This window comes from Silene latifolia, chromosome 10 (genome assembly GCF_048544455.1).
Source record: "Silene latifolia isolate original U9 population chromosome 10, ASM4854445v1, whole genome shotgun sequence".
Classification (NCBI taxonomy): domain Eukaryota; kingdom Viridiplantae; phylum Streptophyta; class Magnoliopsida; order Caryophyllales; family Caryophyllaceae; genus Silene; species Silene latifolia.
This window is the reverse complement of record NC_133535.1, coordinates 42,132,409-42,152,201: the sequence shown is the minus strand read 5'-3', so window position 1 is coordinate 42,152,201 and position 19,793 is coordinate 42,132,409. Positions and strand designations below refer to the sequence as shown.

Below are 19,793 nucleotides of genomic sequence, written 5' to 3'. Positions count from 1 at the left end.
TACTCTATTTCTTACATTATTGAAGGGAAAACTTAAATTAATAACGATAAGGTTAATATTACATAAATCAAATTCCACCATTTTGTTTTTTATTAATCACTCAGTGGATTTTTTTAGGGATAGTTCATTGGAGAAAGAAGACTATTTGAAGAAGAAAAATACTAGAATTGCTTAGACAAATATTCCCTTCATTCCACTCAATACTATGTTATAAACTAACTACAAAATTGACTACAAGAATGTGAATGACTAATTGTTTTTCGGTTCATAAAAAAATTTAGTATTTCAGAAACTTTCAAATGTATGTTTTATTTGGGTATGTGTTTTTTTTTTATTCATCATTTTTCCTTTGAAAAATAGCTCTCATAGAATGAAATTGGAGTTGCGAGAATCTCAATCTTATTAACAAGTTGGAAAAAAAATCTATTAACATAGATAATGGCTGAATGTAAATTATTATCTAATGTTTATGCGTACATGTCATATTATCTAATGCATATGTCTTATAACACATAAGAGATTGTAATGAGATTTGTAGTAGGCTATTATTTAACTCATTTTATCATTTATACAAAAATATAAAATTTAGAATTTTAGACAAATTGGTAAAGATGATATAGTAAGACTAACATTTATTAAAGTTCATAACTATGCTACTATATGATTTATGACAATTAAAATATTGAGAAGATAAAAAACCTTATAATTCTATATGTTTTAAGCTCCTTACATTGTGAGATTTATTATTCTCAAAAAAAGAAGGAAAAAAAAAGAGAAATAATTCAACATTACGCATTAATTTGCCCTTTCGTCTTTACTTACTAACTTTATTTGCCGGAAGACAAAGCGACGTTCAAACTTTTACATAGAAAATTTAGTACAAAATCTATACAATCTAATAAAAAAGCAACCTTAAGCATTTAATTTTTTTACATGATGTCCTGAGTTACTGGACTCATTGAAAGGTAACTTTTTTTAAAACCACATGTTTTTAGTATATTAATCAAAATAACAACTAAAATACAATATATAGTTTTAAAAATAAACCAAAATTGTCAAAGAAATAAGACATTAACCAACTAACTTTTATGTATTTCAAGACTATATTTTTTAAATGGATCAACTAATTGCTCAGACAAATATAAACAATACGATAAAAATAACAAAACTAAAACAGAAAACCCGTGAATCTCACAGATAAACAGAAGATCCGTTGGCTACCCTTTCAATATCATTTATTATAGATTTATAGATTAATATTTATTCTTTATTAGTAAATGCATTAAATAACATATACGAAAGGTAATATGTCGTTTTTATTTGATGACGAATAATTGTTTCACAACCTATTGGTAGTTTGATCATGAGTTTTTATTCAAAGAAAGATTTATAACAAGGATTATGTCACTGGAAACCAAGTGAGGATTTTTTTGATGTTGTTGACAAGATATAGCGAAACCTGCTAATGTTGAAGTTGTGATTCAAGTGATGATGAAGCTCATGCTAGTGGTATAATATGGACCAAATGGTGGAACTCGCTCTCCGCTAATGAAATAAAATAGACAAAACATTTTTAAGTGTAAAAGAGGTAATAAGGAATGTGAAAGTGTTAGTAGTTTGAATTACTTAGCTTACAAGCTTTGAGAACATTAATGTTCATCTTTTTACCTAATGTAATGTCCATGTTGAAGAAACAATTAGTTAAGAATAGTAAAGTGTGAGATGTTACACTTTTTGGAAATGTGCAACTCCTTATCAAGCTTTGTAGATCTCTTCGAGCCGCCAGACACAATCACACAAGCTGAAAAAACTTTCAACTGTCTAGATGCTTGTAACACATATTTGTATCTCCTCAATATGAATGATGACGATGTTTCTGAGTCTATGAAATACTAATATGCATTTGTAATATATTTTGCCTTTTGAATTTTGCTACGTTTGTTTTGAGATTAATGTTTTGTGATTTGAAGCTTTGTACAAGCATTTTATTGTGTTCGTATTTGTTATTAACATCGCTAAAATATGGCTTTTCAATCGGTAATTAATGAAGTGACATACAAGTTGATTTCCTCTTTGAAAACTAAACACGCATAAAGGGATTAAATCAGATCACATTGAATATATCTTTCCTCCTATGGATCACACCAAACATAACGCAAAATACCGACTATTTTTTTATTTACTTTTGCTGTCCTATCTGGTGATTTCTTTTCAGTTACCTTTACTCGAATCAAATGACCGCTCACTTGTTTAGGGTAAATTATACCATGCACCAAGGAGTATGGTGCATGGTACTCTCTATTTTAAACTTTTCTTATAATAAATAGTTGTTAAATTTAATAAATTATAAAATTATAAAAAATATATCACTATTCATAATTTTTATTCCTCTACAAATAGAGATCATATTTGATATATTTTGTTATTTATTTCAATTTTTCTCATATATTCACATCACGTAATTGACATATTCATATCATATCACATAATTATTTTTATTCATTTAAATTATTTTGTATTATGCGATTTTGATACGGAATAAAACGTTCAAGATCGTCATTGTTCAATATATTTGAACAAATAGAGTCATATTCACTAAACTATAATGCCATATTCACTAAACTAAAAGTGAATATAATAGAGGCATGGGATGAATATCACGCTACATAATACATATTCATCAAACTATACTGTCATATTCACTAAACTAAAAGTGAATATAATATTGTTATATTGTGAATATCACACTATAAAACGCATATTCATTATACAATATTGTCATATTCACTTAAAGTGAATATGATAGTGTCATATCGTGAATGCAATACTACAAAACACTTAAATTGAATATGATAGTGGTAACTGCTTCTTAAAATTGGAAGTTAATTTTTTGTTTTTTTTTGTTTAAAAAAAAAAGGAGGAAGTTGAGGATGAGTGGGGGGAGTCGGGGAGTGGGAGGGAGTATAGTATCCTACACACGGGTGTAGGATATAAGAATTGAAATCTACATACCAACGGTTCAGATTAAGGCCATGTTTGGTAAACAACGGATTAATTTCAAAGATAAGCAGATTCTTTGATTATAAATGGCAGATTTTATCGAAGGTTTGGTAAGATATTATAATTAGCGAGAATTAATTTAAGTGTTTGGTAATTGGCGATTACGATTAGTAGATTGTTTGTTTTCTTTGTAAAATGGAGAAAATTTTCCTATTTTACAATACGCTAACTAATATCTTTAGGGTAAAAGATATTGTAAAAACAAAGATATTGACCCCAAATATCTTTGTTTCAATATCTTTTCCAAACAATAAAATTAGCATATTGATTGATCAAACACGCTAAAACCCTTGAATATGCTAAAAATTGGCCAATATGCCATTTACCAAACATCGCCTAATTGTGCTAAAATTTGTTAAATAGGGAAAACAATTTTTTTTTTACCCTCTTTATTTACTTTTTATTTTTATTTTTCATTTTTCCCAAATCTTGTTCCCATTTACTCTTTTCTCTTTCTTGTGACGGAGAACCGAAACCCTAGCTTTCATTCTATCGACAAAATTTGAAATTAATAGCGATTTTTATCAAATTAAATTGGGGAAACCGCCGAAAATCTCTCACACTTTAGCTCTATTTCATGTATTTCGTTTTTGATCGCTGCCTTTTTCGCCAAGTGATCGATGTTTCAGGTACGCTTTGTTTTTTTTGTCGTAAATAGTATAGCATGCGGCTTTAAAATCGAGTTAATTTGACTTAGTTTATGTTCAAATTGAAATTTTTTAGGGTTCTTATCTTGAAATTAGTGTGATGTGCTCTAAAGTATTTTTATGTGCTAAATTTGTGATGATTGTTCAATTGTGTTTGATTTTTTGTTGCATTTTGTGTTATCAGATCTGAAATATTGGTTACAATCATGTAGGCTTGGAATTTTGGATGTTTAGGCTGTGATTTTTTGGGTTAGATTAGTAGAGTTAGTGCATGTTGAATGGAAAACAGTGAGAATTTTTCGGATGGTACAGGAAATGGTATGAAATCCGAGTTGTTAGACGTTCAAAGTCATGATGATAGGCCATGGGTTTCAGCTGTTAAGAAACGCAGTTCTAGGAGTGGTGGCAGTATGAAAAATGGTGTGAAAAGGAAACTTGATTCCGAGGGTGTGGATGTGGTTAGCAAAAAGAGTAGGAAGGAGGTGTTGTTGACTAGTTTATTGTCCGCGAGGACGAATAAAAAGAGTGCCAGTAAAGTAGGTAAGGAGGTGGGACCGGATGAGAATGATGGTAAAGGTGGTGGTGATGATGGTGGTTTGGGTGGCATTTCACTTAAATTGAATGGCGGTGTAAATATACCCAAACGACCCCGAGACTTGGTTCGGAGGAAGAAGGTTGAAGTTGATTTTGCATCAAATCCGGAGGGAGTTTCGGGCAGTATAGCAAGTTTGGGTGACGGTTTGGGAAAATGGAATGGCGACACGAATGGGAGTTTGCATTGCAATAGTAATGGGAAATTGCCTCAGAATGGAGAATCTTGTGGTGCTTTCAGTAATGGAGTTATTGGGAAGGTGAAAAGGAAAAGGCACTCTGTTGACCATAAAGTAAGTAATTGTGACTTAGCAGTTCAGCATTCGAAGAGAGAAAATTCTCGATCCTCTGTACATAATAGTGATTCATTGATGAAGAAAGCCAAAAGACTTCGCAATAAAGTGAAAGAAACCAGATTAGCTGCAATCAGAGCCTCTAAAGAAGTTAAGAAGTTTTCTAATGACTCTATTAGGACTGTTGATGAGCCTCGGGACGATGAGGAGAATCTTGAGGCAAATGCAGCCAGAATGCTTTCATCGCGGTTTGATACTAGCTGCACAGGCTTTTCTTCTTGTGGTAAAATTTCTACCGGGTCTGTTACGAATGGGTTATCAGTTGCAATCTCTTCAAATAGCGACTTTGATATCATTCATCCTATCTCTCTAGCCGAGTCTAATATCGCATCAACTGATGGTGAAGCCAAAGCCTGTGGGTCTGAGGATCAGAAAAAAGGAAAGAACCTCTCAAAAAATCGGCGTCGTTTTTATGAAGTTCTGGCCACAGATTTTGATTCTTATGCGGTACTTAACCGCAGGATTCAGGTATTTTGGCCATTAGACAAGAGCTGGTATTTTGGCTATGTAATAGCTTATGACCCTGAGAAGAAAGTTCATCATGTTAAATATGATGATCGTGAAGAAGAATGGATTGATCTCCAAAACGAGAGATTCAAGCTCTTTTTACTTCCAAGTGAAGTGCCTGGGAAGGTTGGGAAGAAAAGATCAACAACACAAGACAAACATTCAGGAAATGAAAAGAAGGCCGAAACCTCTGATAAGGAGCAAAGTAGTAACTATATGGAGTCTGAGCCTATCATTTCATGGCTGGCTCGCTCTAATATACATAAATCAGCTTCATTTGGAATAAAGAAGAGGCAGAAAACTCCTAATGAATCTGCCAAATCATCTCTGTCCTTGGTTTGTGACGGAAAAAGCAAATTAATGGTTGATGGTAACATTTCTGGATGTGATGCAGATAACTTAGCTTGTGTCTCTGCTGTGCCGAATAATTCACATGTTTCTATGAGGGACATAAAACTCCGTGATCACAAAGTTCTTTCTAAGAACAAGAGATCTCCTATAGTTTATTTTCGGAGGCGGTTTCAGAAGAGAGGCGAACAATTGTCGAATATACACGTTCCAGACTCGTGGCAGTCATCAGAAGAGCTCCCTGTTTGTGAAACAGCTTCTGAACTTATTGATTTTGCCGACTTTGGATTAGACATGTTACTATCCATGGTAAAAAGTGATGATTGTTATAAGAATTTGGGTTCACATGAATCCATTTGGGACATTGATGGTTCTGGGTGTCTGAAGTTGACAATTCTAGTCACAAGTCTAAAGGCGTTTAGCTGTGAGTTGGACTTACCTGTACCATTTGTTGGCGACAAATTATTTGGAGGCCCCTTTTTCATGTTTATGCATCAGCATGGGGCAGTAATCTCTTTATCGAGAATGGTCTGTTTAGAAATCTTGTTTGTTGATAATACTGTTGGTTTGCGGTTTCTCTTGTTTGAAGGTTGCTTGATGCATGCGGTTTCATTTGTTTTCCTGATTTTGGTGGTCTTTCAATCCAATCAGAAAGAAAGTTATGCTGGTCAGCAACTTCCTGTAACTTCAATCAGGTTCCAATTTTCCGGCTTACGATCATTGACTAAGCAGCTTGTTTTCACATTTCACTACTTCACCGGGGTAGTGAGTTCTAAGTGGTCATACCTAGACAGAAAGCTGAGCAAGCACTGCATCCTCACCAAAGAGCTACCTCCACTTGAATGCACTTATGGCAACATCTTGGCACTTCTAAATGGTCATCAGAAACCCTTAATCTTTATGCCTCCAAACCACACTTTTTTCACGGTAATGAACTTTTTATATGTCATACATTTCACATTATTTTATTTAACTCCCAAAACCATTTCCATTTTGAATGGAACTAAAGCCTCGTTATCCTTTGATTTTGGATTATGACGGATTAAAGCAATATGGCTCATATACTAACCGTGCTTCTTATCTCTTTCGAAATAGCAGTCATTCATTATAAATCTGGGCACAATTTTCTGGGTCAACATAAAGAACTCTCTGTAGTTAATGTTGCGTACAGCCGGCTCCTTCTTACCCTCTAATTGGCAGGAACTGTCACTGGGGTTATATTGTTGGTGTATGTTACTTTCTGAATATAAAAGCGCCTTAGAAGTGTAATAGGATGTAAAGATTGACGACGGCTGCGACAGTGATGATATATATTCTTGTTTGTGGTATTGAGCATGATATTGGATCAAGGTCGTAACGTAGAAACACAACCTTTTTTGTAAAGGTTTTGAAGATCGTTGCTACATGTTTTACCACCTTTTAAGGCGATACTGGTGGCATTTAGTGATATTAGGCAGCGAGAGCTGATTCTTTGATTGTGACCGAATTTGAGATTGAATATTATTGTATGAGTAAGTAGTTATGTTTCTTCTGAGACGGAGCTTTTTATTTCCTGGTGTGAGTTAGGCACTAAGGCATCCCCTTTAATAGTGCTTTTAGGCTGTGAAAGCTGATTCCATGACTGTGATTGAAATTGAGGTACTATTGTGGTACTAAGTAATTGCTTGGGTTTCTTTTAGACATGGTGCTCTATATTTCCTCATTTGAGTTAGACACTAAAGCATCCCTTTAAAAAAAAATTACGAGAGTTTGTTTTTCCATATCACCTAACAAAGTTACAAAGGTTGTTTTTTCCCCTTATAAATCAATTTACTTTCTTTTAATAAGATATGTATTACACATTCACGGTATTAACTATTGGTCTGTGGCTTAATCTCAAGTGTTACGCCATAAATATGGCTGATACAACCTCTAATTGCAGTCGTAGTAACCTTCAAAACCTTTACATAGTGGTTGTGATGCATTATCGCCATGGCGTGGCCTAGTGTTGGAGCTTTGTGGAGATTACATTATGGGATGAGTTGGATCTATCTGAAGATTGACATGTTCATAAGTATATTGTTTACTATAGAAAATAGCTCTTATGCACTATGCGTTTGCATATCCATTGCCATGTTTATGAACTTTATGTCATGCGAATATTCGGCCTTCCTTTGGTTAATGTTATTTGTATTTATTTTAATAGCTAATATCTTTACGTGCTACCTTGAGGGTATGGAGCCTTAGGCAGTGGGGTATGTCTTGATTTGCCATTTCTTGCTACACTTGATTGATTGTTTTGACATATAATATTGTAGTTTTAAAAAAATGGTGTATCAGTGTGTCTAGCTGACTTTATGGTGGTTGTTCCTGTCACGTAATTCATCGTGTTTTTCATTGTTGCTAATTTCTAACTTTGTTTCTTTGATTGTTTATTTTGGTATGCTTTATTCCTTTGTTTTAGTAAGCCTTTTTATTATTGAAGTTCCTTATGTGTTGATAGAAAATACTTTCTGGTTTCTTATTGGTACCTCTTTAAATTGTGCGCCTTTTGTATGTAATCAGAATATTCAGGGAAGACCTAGGCTGCAGACACTGAGCAAATCCTGTAAACAATCGTCTGTTGCCAAGTTGAGCCATGTAACTTCTGACAGTGACGAAAAACTCGGGCCTTCTGCTCTTTCATTTGCTACTACCCCTAAACTTTTAAATAGTCTTCATTTGAAACTTTTAATGGAACGTAGAATATCATCCTCCAGCTTTTGGGAGGATGATCTGATATCATTGACGGATCGTTCAGAGGATAATTGGGAGGTGGTTGGTGCTGATAGGCATGTTGCCAAAGAGAACATTGGTGATAATGTTTTGTCTGCAAACATTGAAGTGACTACCGACAACCAGCTTTCTTCTGTTGGCCCCGAGATTGGATGTTGCCCAAAGGCAAACATGACGATTGAAATTCCATCGCTCATCTCCAATGAAAGTGTGGCTGGTACTGAGGTGGGAAATGTTCAACATCCTGCTGATTCTGCTGTGGGTATCAATGATGATGCTATGCACAGCCCATGTTCCACTCAACTCTCGTTTCACAGCTGTAGAAATGGTGATTTTAGTCCTTCGACATCTGCATGTCTTTCCCCTGGTTGGTCTAATAGAAAACAAGACTTTCTTCATAATGGTCTGGGTAATGGGCCTAAGAAGCCACGGACTCAAGTTTCTTATTCTATGCCACTTGGTGGAAATGATTCAAGCTACAAGAATCTTCTTCATCATGAAAAAGGGTTCTCCCATAAACGCATTAGAAGAACCAAGGAGAAGAAATCATCGGAAACCAATGCCAGTTCGAAAAGAAATATGCCAATGCTAACATGTGATGGAAATTGTTTGGTCACTGTCGGTGATCGAGGGTGGAGAGAATGTGGTGCAAGAGTTGCGCTTGAGCTTGTCGATCACCATGAATGGAGGCTTGTTGTAAAAATTTCAGGGGAGACCAAATACTCATACAAAGCGCATCAGTTTCTGCAACCCGGAACGACAAACCGCTATACTCATGCAATGATGTGGAAAGGAGGAAAGGACTGGATTTTGGAGTTCACAGACAGGACTCAGTGGGTAATTTTCAAAGAGATGCATGAAGAATGCTGTAACCGGAATCTTCGTGCTGCGTCTGTGAAAAATATTCCCATTCCAGGGGTTCGTCTGATTGAAGAAAATGATGATTTTGTGCCTGAAGTACCGTACCTGAGGCCTTCCTCTAAATACCACCGGCAATTGGACGCAGACGTTGACATTGCCATGAATCCATCTTGTGTATTGTATGACATGGACAGTGATGATGAACAGTGGCTCTTGAAACACAGAGGCTTAGATTTTAATGAGCATGGTTGTGGCGATGTCTCAGATCAGATGTTTGAGAAGACAATTGATGGATTTGAGAAGTTAGCATATGCCAAACAATGTGATCACTTCAGTTTGGATGAATTGGAGGATGCCATGACTGGGTTTGGGCCATTCAACGTAGTTCTTAATATGTACGAGTACTGGCGGGAAAAACGACAGAGGAAGGGAATGCCTTTGATCCGACATCTTCAGGTACCCCTTTCATTTGAATTGCTAGTTTACTTTTGTGGTTGTTTGGTTGTTGGTAGAAACTTCCGATGCTTAGGAAGTGACATGTATCACCTGATTTTAAAGTTTACGTGAATAGGAAAATGGTGTTTGATTGCATAATGAACTTGCAATGCCTAGGAATTGGAATTCATGTTGGCTACTTACCTAGGGCCGTAGGAGGGCTAGGTGAGCAACTTCCTCCATTAATGAGGAATTGTAATTCCTATGAAGTTCCAATTCATGTGTATTGGGGTAAGCAAATAAATTTTTGCAATCCACATGAATTGAAATTCCTGTGTTTTTCTAAGGGTAACCAAACAATATCTTGATTTGTTTAAACTTCATGAGTAAAAGCTTTGAGGTTTCTTGCCAAAGAAATGTCGACATTCTTACAGATGAAGTAGGGGTGGTAGTGCCTTCCTTAGCATTGTTTACGCTTATTTCAAGACTGAAGCTGAAAAACAGTATTTGCATTATGATCTCTTGCAAATCATTACCTAACATCCTATCAGGAAGCTCTGCTCGTCTATGTGAGGCTGTATGTCACACTTAGTTTTGAACAAGGCGCACCAAGGCTACGAGGGCTCGTGGTGATGAGGCTTGAAGTAGTGGCGTACGCTTCATCCAAGTTTTACTCTTTTTTAGATTTCAAAGGGGCTAAGTGAAACTTCGTAACTGTGGAAAAAAGGAAGGGCTAAGATAATAATATTGGAGGGAAAATATATGGAATGTGTTTCGCGTGCTGTGCCTTAAGTGCGCCCAAAGCATGCTTTTTTATACTAAGCTGCCACTATAAACCTTTACCCGTTGTAGGCAGTCCATGGTCATAGGGTTTCCTTTCAAATGACTGAAATATTCCAGACATCTGGATGTTAAGATCTTTGACCAGGGGAGATGATTTCTTTGCAAATGATGTTATTGCTTCAATTGTACTTTTGTTTACTTTTTATAATGTTACTAACTTAGTCGTAAATGGTAATGACACACTCTGACCTTTTTTAGGATATCATGGAAAACAATTTTTTTTTTTTTTTTTTTTTTTTTTTTTTTTGTATTTTTGTATTTTTAGGTTTTACTTTATATATAGCCTGTTATGTAGTTATGCCCGTCCCTCTCCTTATAATCATTTATAAGTTGAACTGTACACACTTGTGAAAGCCTGAAAGGACATATGCTAGTTCCTCGCCCACTTGCATGTGTGCTTCAATAAAAAAACGCCCAAAATCGTTTAATGCTTCTATTTTTATGCAGTGCTCTCTCCATTTTATTGAAATAGCCCCATTGGCCCTCTAATACATTTTCAATTGAAACTGTGTTTGATCCTTCTGTGGTTAAATGTTATTGTTGCAATTTGTCTTGGCTAATGAAATAGGCGAGTCCTGGGATAAGCTAATTTATATGAATTTCTTTTTCTTAATACAGCCTCCACTCTGGGAAAAGTATCAGCAGCAATTGAAAGAGTGGGAGCAAGTAGTATCACTTCCTTCCGGTGGAAGTTCAGAGAAACCCATGGCCATTGAGAAACCTGCCATGTTTGCCTTCTGTTTGAAACCGCGAGGTTTGGAAGTGCCCAATAGAGGGTCTAAACATAGGCCACAGAAGAAACTTCCAACTAGTTATCTGAGCAATGGAGTTCCAGGGTGTATAGAATATTGTCATTCTCCAGGTACCATTATTATATTATACTATTATTATTTATTTTATATTTGTTGCAATTTGATTAGCTCGTGCATTGTGGCTCCCGAACTTATCTGTTTGATTTTGATGTTTTTAGTTGCAAGGAGATCAAATGGATTTTCTTTAGGGGATGACAGAGCGAGCTATTCTGCCTACAATGAAGGGACATCCGATTACTCTCCTGTACTTCAGCGATCAACAGGATTATTCTCTCCCAGGAATGCTGGAGTTAGCATGGGCCATTTTTCATTGAATAATGATGGCTTTGAAAGGAACTACTACTCGAAGCCTTACAAAATAAAGTCAAAAAAATTATGTTTGATTCCGCCATCTAACGATCAGTTTCCTTCATATAATCCGAGGAATATGGGTAAGAGTAATAGCGGTCACATATGGACTACATGTTCTTCAGAGTGGCCCAGCCAAATGAATAACTTTGACCAGGTGAGTCCCTCTGAGCTCGACGAGTTCAGGTTGCGTGATGCAGCGAGTGCTGCTCGACATGCTGTTACTGTAGCCAGACTGAAAAGGGAAAATGCCCAGAGAATGCTTTGTAGAGCGGATTTAGCAATGCAAAAGGCTAAAGCTGCTATCGTGACTGCTGAAGCTGTTAAAGCTTCGTATGTGGACCCAGATGATGACTTTCTATCAAATCAGTGAATACCTATCTACTTTCACTCTACTCAGGTTCTTAGACCCATTGACTTGGTGGGACCCTTTCTGCTGTATATATCGAAGTCCGTCTAACTTGCTTGGAAGCCGAGATGGGACCCTTAATCATGATAGTAGTGATGGATGGGTTTGATCTAATTGTAGCTGGGTAGCTCTGGTAGTCCAAACCTGGAAAATTTTGTCGCCGTTGTACAGAATTGTATTTCTTTATTTGCTCCATGTCCTCTTAGTTGTTTAGTTGAAGATCGGGATCAAAGGTAGAGGTGCTAAATAATACTAACACACAGTTATTTGGATGTTGTTAGAACATCTGGTTGGATTCTTGGTTGCTTTATAGAAGAGCTGTCAGAGAGTGTAGACTGTAGAGAATTGTAAATAAAATGCTTCAAAAACTCAACATCTATAAGAGGTAATTTCCAGATGCTGTTTGAATCAACTTTCTCGCTCTGTTTTTCCTGATAAATTCCTCCAATCTGAAACACCACTCGTATTGGCATTGTTCGATATAAAAAAAAGGATGTTTTTGGTGTCTACAGCTCGGATCCTCTCCTTCACCTATTAATGGGTAGGATTTGATTTGAAGAAAAAATTAACGGTTTGGATTTATCAAGATTGTATAAAAATTGAGGTGGAGATTGAAGTATCCAAAACTAATCCGGGTCCTTTATTTTGTCACCTGAAGCAATCCGGTCCATTGGTAAGTAATAGATAGGTAATGGAAAGAAAGGTAATTGAGAGAATCTGGACCGGTTGTTGGGGTCTATGCTCAACCTATTTTTGCTTCACATTTTGTTCTGCCACGCAATTTTCCAATTTTGAGCCAATGATTATGAGGTTTAACTTTCTGATAATTTTCTCGGTAGAGTGTAAAAAATGTGTTATAGTAACGGAGCTCGTTCGTCATATGGTAGTTTTAATCAAACTAACAGTTTTAATCAAACTATCGGAATATGCGTGTAGAGTAGAAGTGAAAAATGTTTAAGAAGAAATTTCAAGGAAATAATAAAAAAATGATATTTTAATCAGCCATTACTTTGCATGGGTTTGTTTTAATTATATAATTATACTTATAATATTTTATAATTTAAAATCTCAAAATTAAGTTAAGACGATATTAAACAAGAATTGCTTAATGTTTACTCTGATGTTGGGACGGGGGCAGGTGGACCACTAGCAAAAGAGCAGCACCTCACTATAATAATTCAACTCCCTTCACTATAATATATTTGCCCACCATTGTAACAAGTGTCCAAATCTTTTATCGACGCGTGTACGACATTACAACCCACGGACTATATTTTTCAAAAAAAAAAAAACTGAAAAAAAAAAAAAACGAATAATTCCTGCAACTCTACAATTTCAAGGCTTTGATATCAATTTGCACACTGTTTGCAAACACTACATCAATATTCTCCTCCATCTTCATAAACAACTACGACGAACCCCCAAAGGTACGCAAATGGACCACATTTCTGCTTTTTCGTTATTACTTTATTTGCTTTTTTTTAAAGCTTTCGAGTTGTTGTTAGTGGCGGAGCCTCCGACTTAGGGGTCGAAAAATTTCAAGGGCCGAATTACTAAATAAAGTACGCCCTAAAAACAACCCAAGCCAGGATCTGCCACTGCTTTTTGTTGTTGCTGTTATTGTTATATTTTGCAGGGTTTAATTGTATACTTGAATTTTAACGAAATTGTAGGTGACGGTTTGTTAATGGTATCGAAACCAAAATTGAAGTTGAAAGGGGTTGAATTTGGAGCTTGTGTATTCATGATCTTAGGGTTTGATGCTATTGATAGAGATTTTCAGAGTTGCTGTGATCTAGTTTATCTAAATTATTGTTTGCTTTCGACGAAATTGCCGGGTTAGGAATAGGATACTGGTATTGAAATGGAAAGTGCTTATATTGGTATTAGTATTGATGTTATAGATACTGATAATTGAAGTTGGCAACGTTCCGAATTAGCTTCTAGAAAGATACTTAGTGTGGAAATTATAGGGTATGGGGAGTAATATGAATTTTAGCAGCTTTGGGAATGAGCCTGTAGGGGAAAGCAATGGGAGACCACCGGGATTGGGAAATGTCGGATTAACACGGCAATCCTCTATATTCTCGTTGACATTCGATGAATTTCAGAGTACACTAGGTGGTATAGGGAAGGATTTTGGGTCCATGAATATGGATGAATTGTTGAAGAACATTTGGAGTGCTGAAGATGCCCAGTCTATGTCAACAACTGCAACGATCCCTTCTAATGGTCCGGAAGGGGTGAATCAGTTGCAGCGACAGGGATCGTTAACATTACCCAGGACAATTAGCCAGAAGAAGGTTGATGAGGTTTGGAAGGATATAGCCAAAGAGTTTGGTTGTGGAAAGGAGGATGGCGATGGGTCAAATGTGCCGCAGAGACAACAGACTTTGGGGGAGATGACTTTGGAAGAGTTTTTGTTCAGAGCAGGAGTTGTTAGGGAAGATGCTCAACCGCAACCCTTTGGAAAGCCCAATCTTGGCGCTGGTGGGATTTTTGGAGATCTAGCTCAGTCTGGTAATAACGGTGATTCAGGGTTTGGGATTAATTTTCAGCAACCTGGTCGAGGCGTTGATTTGATGGGTAATCGAATGCCGGAGAGTACAAACCAAATTAATATGCAGTCTACTACTTTGCCCTTGAATGTTAATGGTCTACGAAGTTCTCAGCACACGGCACAAGCTCAGCTGGGACCACAGCCGCATCAGCAGCGACAACCACCGTTGATGCCTAAGCAGCCAGCTGCCTCTTTTGTGTCAACGATGCTGCTGCCTAGTAATCCTCAGTTAGATAACACACGAGTCAGAGGTGGTATGAATGGATTAGGTGATCCGGCAATGAACAACAATTTGATGCCCAGTTCAGGATTGCAAGGCGGGGGCATGAACATGATTGGGATGGCCCCTGCTGGATCTCCAGCGACTTTATCATCAGAAGGGCTTGCAAAAAGCAACGGAAATACTTCTTCAGTTTCACCAATGCCGTATGTCTTTAATGGTGGTTTTAGGGGGAGAAAATCCAGTAATGCTGTTGAGAAAGTTGTTGAGAGAAGACAAAGGCGAATGATAAAGAACAGAGAATCCGCCGCAAGATCACGAGCACGTAAACAGGTCTATCTTTATCCTCTCTTGTCGTAGTTGCATCTCTTTCCGCCCTTTTGATCACCCCGTTTCATTGTGTATACTACCTCTTTTCAAAGACTGTTGGATACCAACACTTAAAAGATTACTAGAAATCAGACCATAGTTTTTGATATGCTGAACTGCTGATTGATCAAAATCATTGAGGCAATTGTTATGCACTATCTTCCATCTGTAAACAGATCTTATAAATTACTCTTCACGAACCACTAACCTGAATAAAGTATTACTTTCTCCCAGAAAAATAACTAGGATTAGATTTTTTAGTGATCTCACATTGCTATGTATATTCTCTCTAGGCGTATACAATGGAGTTAGAGCAGGAAATTGCAAAACTAAAAGAGGAGAATCAAGAACTAATAAGGAAGCAGGTAATTTGACATTTTGTAATTCTTAACTGATTGGTTTACCAAAACGCATATGTTGCATACCATTGATTTGCTCAACTTGTTTGACTGCAGGCGGAAATTTTGGAGATGCAGAAAAATCAGGTAATGTAATAGTGTTGTGTATTTGTACGTTTATTATTATATTCACTCCTATCCTTTAGGATTATCTCTTTTCTTTTTGGCACTACTATTTTAGGGTTGTACTTTTTCACATACGAGAATTACTCTTTCACATACAATATTTACGCTTTTACCCTCGTCATTTTTGTTCTCTATACTCAAAATCAAAACCCAATTCTCTCGCTTACACTAAAAAAAAAAGTTCTTTTAATTCCTTATCCTGTAAAATTAATCCAATTCATACTAAATTCATCGCATATGCATCTTAATTCTCATATTGGGGCTAAAATAAATCTGTATTTATGATTTTCTTTATATTTTTATATCAGACTAATTAGAATTTTACAATTAGCTCAGATTCTTTATATAATTAGGGTTTAATAGAGGACGGTTAATTGGGGTGGGGGATAGTTGGTCGACAAAGGTGGAGAATATTACACAAATACACAGATTGAAGATCACATAGTATATTGTTGCTTTATGTGCACAAGCGTAAAAAAAATTCAAGATTTATGTTTTCATGAAGATTTTAACGGCCGACCAACATAACAGTGATACCATGAAGTTGAATTGTGACACTAACTTTTGAAACAGTAGCGTTTTTTAGAAGCACTGTTAGGAGATGGGGTGGCAGACGGTGAGGAAATGGTGGTGGGAGGGTGGTGCATATTTTTTGTAAATATTGAAAGGGGGGTGATGAGTTGAGTAAATTAGATTAACCTAAAAGGGTATTGGATGGAAAGTTAATGATAAAATGTATGTGAAAGAGTAAAGTTCGTATGTGAAAAAGTAATTCCGATATTTTAAAGATAAGTTGGTTGATAAATTGGTAGAGATATTAGATGAATGACTAGTCTTAACCCTGTGCAAATTACACGAGTATGCAGTTTTTAACGTTATTGTCATACTTCCTTTCTTCAGCTAGTACTTCCTTTATTATTTACCCACATACTTTTTTTTCAAACCGGTTTTTCTAACGTGTTGGGCACACGTTAATAAGCTTAATATGGAAATAATTACAAGATATTTTCATGAGAAATGCAAGTACAAACTTATTTGGGATATTATACATGGTACCCCTCAATTTTTCGACTTTCTACATGGTATCCCTACACTTTTTAAAACATACATGGTACCCCTAATTGTTGTCATTATCACTATCTCCCCTAAACTTTATTTTCCATCAATTAAACTCAGTTTTAGGTGTTAGGTAATGACTTGGACGCGTAACCAAACTTGTCATTTATTATCCCATGACATAAAGACTCTATTAGGCTCAATATTCATCTCAATCCTGATATTTATTGATGTATATGGGCTAAAAAAAATTTGACGGAAAATTTATTGATTCCTTGCCAAATTATCACGTCCAAAGATGGATATTGAGCCTAATAGAGTCCTTATGTCATGGGATGATAAATGACAAGTTTGGTTACACGCCCAAGTAATCACTTAACGCCTAAAACTGAGTTTAATTGACGGAAAATAAAGTTTAAGGGTATACTTAGTGATAATGACAACAATTAGGGGTACCATGTATGTTTTAAAAAGTGTAGGGGTACCATGTAGAAAATCAAAAAATTGAGGGGTACCATTTAGAATATCCCTTTATTTTGACCATAATTAAAATGAGAATATCTTTTAAAATATTTCCATACTAAGCTTATTAACGTGTGCCCTAGGAGTATAAGGGATGAATATAATTAGGACCATTAATTGTTAATGGTAAAAGAGAGATTTTAGATCCAAAATTTTGGCAAATTAGAAATGGATTTGTTCCATTGAATTGGCCAAGAAAAAGAATCCGGGGTAATTTTAGTGAAGGGGACTACGTTGATTGTTAAAATTCACTTATTGCTTATGTTTTTGGGATCCTGGTTTCTGCAAATTGCACAGATTTTCTTTTGAAATTCTTAGCTTCTCAAGTGCTTTGAGCTTCGCATTAATCGGCTATAATCTATATGCTCCGTACTTATACTTGTTGATGAGCTATAGTTTCTGTCAGTATGGGAAATAAATGATAAAAGGCTCTCGTCTGTTACATGGTAAAGGGGGTCGAATTTACACCTAGATTGTTTATAAAATGACCCATGATAAAACTGCATTGAGATTTAACTCATTCAAGTAGGAAAGCTTCACCAAATCTATCAAAGATCATCCATCCTTAATGTTCATTTTGTGTTGTATTTGGTATCATGAAGCGCTATTGCACTTCTTAAATTAAAATTAAGTTGCTCAAGATTTCCTACGAGCCATGTATGTTTTGAGACTTGCAATAAATTTGACCAATTTAGGCGATTTAACAGGTGCAAGAGATGACAAATGAGCAATCTGGACCTCGAAAGCGATTGAGGAGGACGCATACTGGACCATGGTGAGAAGTTGATATGAGTTTTAAAGTGCATTTTCTGTAAATATTTCAGGAGATTATGAATTTCTCAAGCTTGCATTTTTTTCCCTTTCCTCTAGACATCGTCGCTAGTAGGGAAGAGGAAGCTTTACTTGTTGCCCTTGAGATCTTCATTACTAGCATGTATTTTAGGCATGCATTTAGTAATTCACGAAATGGTAGGTTGCAAGGTTATAGTGCTATTTATTTATATTATTATTACAGGTCGTTATTATAGGAGAGATATATTTTATTGAGAAATTGCATTAACAGTTGTGTGTACCTATGGTATACTATTTATACATGGAGAAGCAACTGCTAGGCAGCACTGCTGATACTACAATTTGACTAGGAAACTATAGTTAAGAAAATAATTATTAACAAAAGATAAATTAACAAGTCATAAATGATAAAGAAGAATATTAAGTGTCTAAGTGATGAGATAAATATCGTGATATTCTTGATACGCTCGCAAGATGGATGTTCTGCAAGTAAGCCCAATCTTGGTGACGAGAAAGCTTTTGACGTGGTCGATTTCGGTGCCACGGTCGTGGTGGAAGCAAGTGCATGCTCTGGTGGTTTGATTTGATGGTGGTCTGGTGGGTGGCATTAGCAATAATGGCAGGTGGGTTCCGCTAGCCACGTTATTGCCCTAGAATGTGGTGGCTGTGGTTGATGGTGGATATAATGCATATGAATGATGGAGTATCGTTGTGGATTGCCGTTAAAACTTTCTTTTTATCTTGGTTGGTTAGGACGTTGGGTTTGTCAGGAGGAGTGATTTTTTTTTCAAGGTCTGTAAATGATTTTTTTTTTCTTTTTTCATTTCATCTGTGGGGTTGTGTAGTTACACAATGGTAGAGGCAACTGTGTTTGTCAAAAGTGGTGCATAATTTATGGCTAGGGATTTGGTTGAGGGAGCTCTTTATCCGTGTTTATCAGCCGGTTGGGTTTCTGGTCTGTTGGTCTTTTGATTGCCTTGTTCGTTCACTCAGATGTAGGAGATTTTTCTCCATCAGAGAGACAGACTTGTTTGATTTGCATTTCAACGTCATTGTGGTGTAGGTGCATCTTGTTCTCCTTATTTGATAGTTCATGTGTTTAGATGGTCTATGGGAGTTGCTGGACATGTAGATGTTGTGGATGTTTTCCGTTTCCGTTCCGCCATACTCCACCATCATTATTAGTAATTTGTATTTGTATGTTACATTATGCCGTTTTTCTTATGATTCAAAGAATCGTGCTACTTGTATGCAGGAATTTTCTTTTACATCTATATATAAAAAAAACTAATCCAACCAGGATGAACTTTAAGCCGAACCCGACTATAAATTTCCAAGCTGATCTCTAGCCTATCCGAACAAAGCTCTACACCCACTAAACCAGTAAACAACTACGCCAATTCAATAACAGTTCTAATCGTAAAACGAATTTAAATATTATCACTTATAATGAGAATATGACAAAGTTTTTGCAGTTATCTATATAATTGATCTTTATGAAACAATACCTAATTAGACCGTTTTAGAAGTATTAAACAAACAAAACGGTAGTAGAGTTATCTTCCAAAAAAAAAAAAAACATTTGAGAGCCAAAAAAAAAAAAAAAAAAAAAAAAAACATTTGAAGGAGCCAAAAAAAAAAAAAAAACTTAATAAATGTTTCCTTTGACTTGGGAGTTTGGGCAGATGGACCAGTAACAAAAGAGCACGTCACTTGAAATCAATGATAATTATATCCCCACCACTATAACAACTAACAAGTGCCCTAATCCTTTATCGACGC

General features: G+C 36.0%; 2 protein-coding genes across 3 annotated transcripts; both read left to right on the top strand.

The window, feature by feature from the left end:
* Window positions 1–3,397: 3,397 nt before the first annotated feature.
* LOC141605551 (uncharacterized) lies at window positions 3,398–12,380 on the top strand. Of its 2 annotated transcripts, none has more exons than XM_074424373.1 (5): window positions 3,398–3,689; window positions 3,892–6,433; window positions 8,051–9,577; window positions 11,018–11,261; window positions 11,370–12,380. In XM_074424373.1, exons 2-5 carry the CDS (start codon window positions 3,986–3,988, stop codon window positions 11,930–11,932), a joined length of 4,782 nt encoding a protein of 1,593 aa, XP_074280474.1. In that variant the 5' UTR covers window positions 3,398–3,689; window positions 3,892–3,985; the 3' UTR covers window positions 11,933–12,380. The 2 variants fall into 2 exon arrangements, with proteins under 2 accessions (XP_074280474.1, XP_074280475.1); XM_074424374.1 differs by having other exon boundaries at window positions 3,445–3,689; window positions 3,920–6,433.
* Window positions 12,381–13,172: 792 nt separating this feature from the next.
* On the top strand, window positions 13,173–18,233 carry LOC141605550 (ABSCISIC ACID-INSENSITIVE 5-like protein 5). The gene is made up of 5 exons (XM_074424372.1): window positions 13,173–13,395; window positions 13,642–15,081; window positions 15,411–15,482; window positions 15,573–15,602; window positions 17,927–18,233. The coding sequence occupies exons 2-5, from the start codon at window positions 13,945–13,947 to the stop codon at window positions 17,996–17,998; spliced, it is 1,311 nt and encodes a 436-aa protein (XP_074280473.1). The 5' UTR covers window positions 13,173–13,395; window positions 13,642–13,944; the 3' UTR covers window positions 17,999–18,233.
* The last annotated feature ends 1,560 nt before the right edge of the window (window positions 18,234–19,793 follow it).

Excerpts from the sequence above, each read along its gene's own strand:
- LOC141605551 (XM_074424373.1), top strand. The coding sequence starts at position 3,986 with ATGGAAAACAGTGAGAATTTTTCGGATGGTACAGGAAATGGTATGAAA. Across the intron at positions 6,434-8,050 it reads CAAACCACACTTTTTTCACG|AATATTCAGGGAAGACCTAG; the intron begins GTAATGAACTTT and ends GTATGTAATCAG. Across the intron at positions 11,262-11,369 it reads AGAATATTGTCATTCTCCAG|TTGCAAGGAGATCAAATGGA; the intron begins GTACCATTATTA and ends TGATGTTTTTAG.
- LOC141605550 (XM_074424372.1), top strand. The coding sequence starts at position 13,945 with ATGGGGAGTAATATGAATTTTAGCAGCTTTGGGAATGAGCCTGTAGGG. Across the intron at positions 15,082-15,410 it reads GATCACGAGCACGTAAACAG|GCGTATACAATGGAGTTAGA; the intron begins GTCTATCTTTAT and ends TATTCTCTCTAG. Across the intron at positions 15,483-15,572 it reads AAGAACTAATAAGGAAGCAG|GCGGAAATTTTGGAGATGCA; the intron begins GTAATTTGACAT and ends GTTTGACTGCAG.